A 7,912-nucleotide genomic window follows, 5' to 3' on the forward strand; every position below is an offset into this window, starting at 1 on the left:
CAGTGCGACCAGGTGCGACGCCTCGAGCAGCATCACGCCCAGCTCCTCCGGCGCGATCGCTTCAAGGTGCTCATCTTCCAGGTGAGAGGACCACCCGCCCCAGCCCTGAAATTCCCTCCTGGCCCCCCCAGGCAAGGGAAGAGCTCGGTTCTCCTCGCTTGGGGAACGAGACACTCGTTACGCTTAGCCAACTTTGGGGAAAGAGCTGGCTTCCCACCAGCAGGCTTGGGGAAAGGGGCTTTTTTTGTGACTTTGCCAAGCCCGGACTCCTTCCAAAACTTCTTTCGATCTCGGCAAACTTGGGGAGACTTGGTTAACTCTTAGCAAACTCGGGGGAAGAGCCCCCTTTTAGCAGATTGAGGAGAAACTCCCACTTTTAGCATACTTCAGGAAAGAGCCTATTTTGCTAGCTAGCAAAATCATTATTGAAAACAATAATAATCATTTAAATCTTTCCCCTCCTCCTCTTGATCATTATTATTTAAAAAAGAACTAGTCTGGTGTTGCAGGGGGTGCTTGCTCAGTGGAAGGAGTGTCGGTGGGATTCGATCCAGCATGTGTGGAAATAACCGTGGCAAAGCTGGGGGAAGAGCAGCGTTTTTTGCTAACTCTTAGCAAACTTCGGGAAAAGAAGCCTCTTCTATTCTTGGCAAATTTAGGAGAAACACCCACTTTTAGCACACTGGGGGAAAGAGCCTGCTTTGCTAACTCTTGACAAACTTGGGCAAGGGGCTGTCTTCTGCTAACTCTCAGCAAACCTGAGGAAAAAGACCTTGTTTTGCTGCCTCTCAGCGAAACTGGAGAAGAGCCAGCTGTTATTTTCGGCGAACGCGAGGAAAGAGCCATCTTTTACTCACTGCTAGCAAACGCAGGGAAAGAATTGGTTTGGCGTGGCTCTTTTAAGCAAACTTGGAGCAAGGGCCCTTTATTTAGCAAACTCCTCAGCAAACTTCAGAGCCCGTTTTGCGAACTTAGTAATGCCCCTAAAAACTGCCCTTGGGAACACTCAGCCTCACGCCCTGCTTTGCTTCTCGGGCTCTTCTGACTCATTCAGGGATGAGCTAGAAATTCAGTTTAAAAAGTCAGCTCCCTGGGAGTTCATCCAGTGATAGCAGCAGTTTGCATATTTTCACCTTTTTAAGCAATGCCCTGGGAGAGGACGCAGCGTGAGCTTTAACTAAACACAGGACGTGACTTTGACATCTTGAACTAATAATTAAAAAATTCACTTCCACAATGTACCGGGGGAAGGAGGGCGAGCGAGCCACAGGTCAGACACATCACCAACTCCTCTGGCTAAACTTGTTGCCTGCATGTTAAATCTGTCAATAGCCATCTCTACTTGAGTTATTATTTTTTGGGTTGGGTTTTGGTTTTTTTTCTTAAATTTATTTAAACAAAGCCATAACTTGGTTTTAAAAGCTGGCAGGTCAGTGCATAGGCAAAAGGAAGCTCTGGGTCCTAAAGCACACAAATCCAAAGCAAACAACGCTAGTTTAAGTCCCAAAACAAATGCAAAAAAAAAAAAAATCCACTGGTGCTCCTCTGCCATCCTCCCCAGGGTGGTACTTTTGGGCAGGAGTTGCTGTTACAAGCACTTAATTGATTGTTTTCCCATCTCTCCCTGGAAAAAAATAATAATAAGGTTGCCATGGCAGGGTGGGGAAATAAACTTAACCGATCCCAAGCCGACACAGGTCAGGAAAAGATTTAGAAAAGAAACACGGTGGTTAAATTCGGTTCATTAAAAAAAAATAAATAAAAATTTAAAAAATAATCTGTCAACTGGGAATTGCTCCTGGCACTAGCCCGTTGCTAAAAGGCAGCGTGGCTGTCTGGAAAAGCAAGGCAGAGTTTCCCAGGGCGTGGGAGGATGCCCGGGAGTCTCTACGGTGAGAGCCTGGGAGGAGTTGGGATTTTTCCACTGGGGAGGGACGGTGGGCGCCCCTTCGCCTGCTGCCAGCCCGGCCAGAGCCTTACCTGCCTGCTGACCTCCTCAAAATGTCCCCGTGGGATGACTTCGGCAGCCCGCGGGGCCACCGCCTTGCTAGGATTATCAGAGGGGGAAAAAAGCAGAAGGCTGGCTGGGTTTCTGCGCTGCCGTGAGCAGGAATCCATGGAAAAACAATTGCAGGAAGGAGAAGTCGCAGCAACGAAACCATATTGACGCCAGATTCCTGTTTAAAAAAAAGGAAGCTGGATATATGAGTCTTCTCCCTAGTTGGGAGATTCGTCTTTTTCACTGAAAAAAAACCCCCAAAACCTATCGAAAACAGTAAAACCAACTACAGGCTAAAAACTCACACAGCGCGTTCCTTGTTAGGACCTGCTTTTCCAGCTTAGGAAGACAGCTTGATATGAAAATTAAGATTCACTTCTGCACTCACCTAAAAGTGAGTGGGAGCACTGAGTGTCGCCAGAACACACGACTGAGCTCCAGCTCTGCATTTTATGAAACCGGGCTGACACTCACCCAGCATCGGCTTTCCCTCAGCGTACGCGCTGAGAATGAACTGCTTTTAGAAACGTTTTGGCTGTTCACACATTTTCCATTAAAATGCTCTTAGTTTTCTCTCCCTGGACTGCCTGCCTTGCTCCTAGTTTGTGTGTATTTCTTTAATTGGCGACCTTTTTTTTTAATGGAGCTTCATTCCAAGCATTTGAGGATGCAGACGTTATTACAAATGCCACAAGTGACACAGCAATTTAGCAAAACACTGAAGTGACTGTTTTAAAAATCCTTGTTAAGCTTTGGCTTTGTTCCCCTCTATTTTGTTCTTGCCACATGACCAGCTTTTTGGTTCTGGTTTGGTGGGGGTTTTGTTTGCTTTTTTAGCTGCAGAAGCAAAAAGCAAGATAAAAAAGGCTCATGTTTAATTTTTTTTCAATTAAATGCCATGTCTACTAGTGAATAGGAGAGATAAAGGAAGCCAGAATTACAGCTCGGGGTCAAGTACACTGATATTCGAGTCCCTTTTTAGATGCTGCTCTTGGTAAATGCTTCATCCTGGAATGAAGTAAGAGGAGGGCACAGGAAATCAGCCAGTTGGTTGTGTCTCGGTGTTTGGGTCGCTGCAATAATCTTTAGCAAAAAGGCAAGCTCAAAAATGAACACATGAGGGAAACAGAAGAATTACAAGCTGGTAATTCCATTGTCTAACTGGAGCTCAGGGGGACAGCTGGTAATTTCCCCCCCACTACTCCCTCCCCATGACAACATCCAGGTCTGAAGAACACGCACTTGTCCAAAGGAGAGTAGGTGGAGCTTTAGCTGTTTTTAGCAGGATTTGTCAACTTTTTGACTTATTTTGGGTAGCAAACCAAGTTTTAGACTAGTAATCATTGAGGCAGCATCTGCAAAGGGCAGAGCAGCTTGGACCCCTGCGAGCGTGGGGAAATGCCATCTCCTTGAAGAGACAAACTCGACCAAAATCCAACAAAATCACGCTGATTTCCCGTATTGGGCATCAGAGATTCAGCACTCCTGAGTAAATTAACTACCTGTTCACTCTGGCCGGCTGGTTTTGTGGTGCAACTTGAGGGATCTTTCCTTCCTTTCTGATTAAAAGCCAGAATCATGACCTATGGAAAGCTCTGGAGAATGGCTGAGCCAAGCTGCAGGGCAAGGCAATGGTTTTAACTTTAAAAAGTATTAGCAAGAGCTGTTTTACGCACTGTTCTATTCGTCTCCTCTGTGGAAGAATAAAATTCGGAGGAGCCCACACTCAGGCTCATCTAAGAAAATGCAAGTGCTGTTTTTGAACTCAGGTGTGGAAAATAAAAAATGTATTGCTTGCTCAGAATTTTAGAAGAGATCAGGAAGAAAAGATCAAAGTTCTACTCTTTTTTTTTTTTGGCACAGAAAATAGTTACGCAGTTTGTAACAGTTGGCATTTTTCAGTGCATTGTTCTAGTCTTCCCAGAGGAAACACCAGGCTGCTTGAAAACCGTATCAAAACCCAAAAAGTAGCTGTCGTAATAAACATGTTAGACCAAAAAATTACCAATAGCCCACTTACAACGTGTTACCAGTAACTGCATTTGAAAAAGAAAGGTCTGCTCCAACACAGAGTACTCCTCCCATGCCACCTTTTGAATTTCCAGAGCATTTTACTTGGTTTAATTTCATTTGCATTTTAATAGTTCCTGTGATCCTGAGGTCTTTTAGAAGCGTGAGATAGGGAAGCATGTCATTCCCATTTAACAAGCAGAGTAATAGATGCCCAGAGGTTGATGTTTTCCAGGGTTATGCAGGAAGCTTAGACAGAGAAGTGATTTCTTGAATGCCAGTGACCACCTAGAATCTGCTTTTCATTGAATCATTAGCTCATTGTTACGCAGCATATTTTTGTTTGGGTTCTGGTTTTCATGGTTTTTTTTTTAATTTTATTTTTAAATACTGTCTCTCTTCTACTCAGCCACAAATCCAATGAAAATTGAAACAAAATCTATGTTCATATTCTAGAGTCCAGTTTAATGTGAACACTGTAGACACAGAACTAAAACTGACCTTGAGAAGAGCTGCATGGGCCAATCTCTGGCTCATACTGCGCTGTGATCTATCCCACGTGGCACCACATTTCTAGATGAAATACTTGAAAAGTTCCAGCCCATCTTTACTCATTAAAAATAGAGTTTTCTGTGCCATTTGGGCACTTCCACCGGAAAGTTCAGATGTTTATATGTGATTACCTAGCCTTGGAAAGAATGCGCAAGACACGGAAATTATGCTTTACACCGAGTTCTCGTGCTTTGGGGAATGATTTAACGCTGCACCCACTCCTGTAATCCACATTTCATCAACTGCAGTCGAGAAAAAAAGATAAATATTTGTACTGCAGTTACAGCTCTTTTCATTTAGAGCTGGTGCAGGTTTTCTTTGTTTTGTTATCTTGGTCACTGTTGGCGATAGCTGCAACATTCGAGGTGTCAGGAGAAGAGCGCTGGCCTTCTAAGATATTCCACTGCAGAAACTGCAGGAGCAAAGCGTGTTCAGACCGTGAAATGCCATCTATTTTTTTTTGTTTGTTTGTTTTTTTTAAATACCTTTCATTTTTATATCCTTGAGGGATATTCATCACAGCACACCTGAATCACTGAATATACAAATACATACTGTGTACGCACGGTATAAAATTAACCTGCCTGTGCATATTCTCAAATTCCAGCACTACAAAGTAGTTTTTACAAACAACCATGTTCAATTTGCCTCGACAGCAAATTGAACCCAGGACACTATTCTCCCCGATGGCCACAACTCTATGCTCTGTCCTGAAATAACGAGTGTGAACTTCGAAGCACATGTGGCCTTTTGTCCTTCCCCCTTACCCGCACTCAGGCCCACGAGGGACAGATCTGAGACTATTGCAACCATTTCACTCAGCCCTTGCTGCTTTTTTGGATCTAAAGATAAATGGCAGGGGCGTGGGGGGAGAAAAATCCTTCCAATTCGTACGACTACGTGATGTTGCATGCACTCTGAGAGTGATAACAAAGGTGATGGGTAAAGGCTACGCCTCTCGTTTTTTATTTCATTTTTCAAGGAGTTGTCCTGTCTGTATTTTTAATATTTACCAATCAAATTTACCAATCATATAACACACTATAAAAATCATGGACCACACAGCTTCTCAGGATCTACAATCTTATTTTTAACAGCAATGTACATTTTTCTGAAAGGCAGTGAAAGCGCCAGTCGCATTTGCCATCTAAGATACCTCTCAGGTGCAACCAACATCTGGGCAGAGATATTCCCAGTCTTTGCTAGAGAAACTGAAAGCTTTTTGTGGGTCTACAACCTCCTCAGCCACCTTCTCCCCAGGGGTAGGTGTAAAAACTTTACCTCATAGATAACCTCATAGACTGGCCTAGGCTGGAAGGGACCTTAGAGATCATCTAGACCAACCTCCCTGTCATGGGCAGAGATGGCAAATCTGTGATTAAAAAAGTATCTCATTTAACTGGCGACGAACTGGATTTCCATTCTGTGTACATGCCAAGTCGCTCTGAAAGAGAAATCTCACAGCTGACAGCTCGTTAAGCTTTAGCAGATAATGGTTCAGTGGGCTTTTGAGTGGCTTGTTACTGCTTAAATATACCGAAACAACAAGAAAAGTTGAGCGGCCTTTGTCTCATCGTGGGGGGGGAAATAAAGTAATCGTTCTGGGTTGTGCTTTGGTTATTAAATTTGTGTCCCGCGAACTGTGAAACTCAAATATTGCCAATTCTTTCAGGAGGAAAATGAGATCCCTGCGAGCGTTTTTGCAAAAGAGCCCATCCCCAGCATTACAGAAGGAAAAGAGGAGCCTGTGGATGAAAACAAAACACTGGAAGAAACCTTGCACACGGTGGAGTTGGGTTCCGACGACGAAATGTTTCACGAGGAAGATGACGTGGATGACAGCGCAGAGGAGAAAACAGAAGAATCGAGAGCCGAGAAAATTAAAAGATCCAGCCTCAAGAAGGTGGACAGCCTCAAGAAAGCATTTTCCCGCCAGAACATCGAGAAGAAGATGAACAAGATCAGCACGAAGATCGTCTCACCCGAACGGAGGGAAAAGATCAAGAAATCGCTTACCGTGCACCATCAGAAATCCTCTTCTTCGAAGGGCTCAGCTTTCAAAGTGTCTCCCCTCACGTTCAACGTGAAGAAGAAAGGAGAAGGAGAAAGCCCTGCTGAAGCTGAGGACAAGCCGACAGAAACCGCAAGCAACGAGCAAGCCGAGAACGAGGATGACGTGTCATTCACCGACATGCACTCAGACATGACCCCCACCACCTCGCTGACCGAGGAAGGCAAGGCGGTCGCCGATTCTCTAGAGAAGGAAGCCAGAAGGGAAGGGAGCACCGCGATGAACAACAACATCGAGTTGTCCATCGTCGAAGACGACGAAGAGTACGGCGTGCCTCTGGAAGTTCCTAGCCAGAAACTGTACGACGAGAGAAACAAACCGCCTGGCGGGGAGATGGAGCAATCCGACGAAGAGACGACCCAAGCTGCTGTCCTGCAGATAGACCAAACAGCGTAATCGGCCCCGGCCTTCTGCCACCTTCCAGGCACGCGCGGTTTTATTTAGGCGAGGAACTGGTTTCTGCTGCGCGGGCGGTAGCAGCGGTTTGGTTTCTTCCACCCTTTTTCTCTGCAGTGGTAACTTATTGCATTGCGTTGGGACACCAGGTCGATGACACAGGCTGCGACGCTCCGGTTCAAGCCAAGGCACCGGCATTTCTTAATTTAGAGATGCCGTCAGCCGGCGTAAGAGACTAGCAGGAGGAGAGCGTGTCTTAGCAGAAGCGAGCTGGCCAGCTGCCTTTCTTAGAGCTGGCTCAGAGGAACGCGCAGGGAAGAGTCAAAACCCCAAACATTTGTGTCCCATTTTCTTCTCTCCCGGTATTTCACAGCGCCGTGCGGAGTTTTGTATGTAAACGTAGAAATACCAGCAAGAACATTTGATTTCACTTTCCTTGCTAAACTCTGCGAACGCTGATGACCTTGGTGACTGTGTACACGTGGAGTTGTTTTTCGGGGAGGGGAGGGAATTTGCTCCACGATGCTGTAAGACTGAAAAAGCGAAGCCGAAAAGCTGGTTCCATCCGTTTCAGTGGGGGGAAGATTTTTGCCAGCAGCCTCTCGCTATTCACTTAAAACAAACAATCGTGTCTAGGTGGAAGCAAAAAGGTGTTTTTCAATCTACCAGAGTTCAGGAAGTACGTCAGCGACAAGCAGGAAAATATGGCACCTTTAAGGGATCAGAAATCAAAAAGGAAAATATAAAAGTAGAAGGAATTTGATAGATATATGGAAGGTAGTCTCAAGAAAGTATGAAGTCCTATGAAACTTAAAAAAGCAAAAATAAACCCTCTCAATATTAAGTCTTACTCCCAGCTTAAAGAATATATACTCAGATAACAC

At 45.0% G+C, this 7,912-nt stretch overlaps 1 protein-coding gene across 1 annotated transcript; it reads left to right on the forward strand.

Moving 5' to 3' along the window:
* Window positions 1-3: 3 nt before the first annotated feature.
* On the forward strand, window positions 4-7,028 carry SDPR (serum deprivation response; the record flags this gene model as incomplete). The annotated part of the gene is made up of 2 exons (XM_009876921.1): window positions 4-81; window positions 6,234-7,028. Coding segments are annotated over 2 exons (873 nt in total), but the record flags the coding sequence as incomplete, so codon positions are not given.
* Between the last annotated feature and the right edge of the window lie 884 nt (window positions 7,029-7,912).

Source organism: Apaloderma vittatum, unplaced genomic scaffold (genome assembly GCF_000703405.1).
Source record: "Apaloderma vittatum isolate BGI_N311 unplaced genomic scaffold, ASM70340v1 scaffold23379, whole genome shotgun sequence".
NCBI classification, from domain to species: Eukaryota; Metazoa; Chordata; class Aves; order Trogoniformes; family Trogonidae; genus Apaloderma; species Apaloderma vittatum.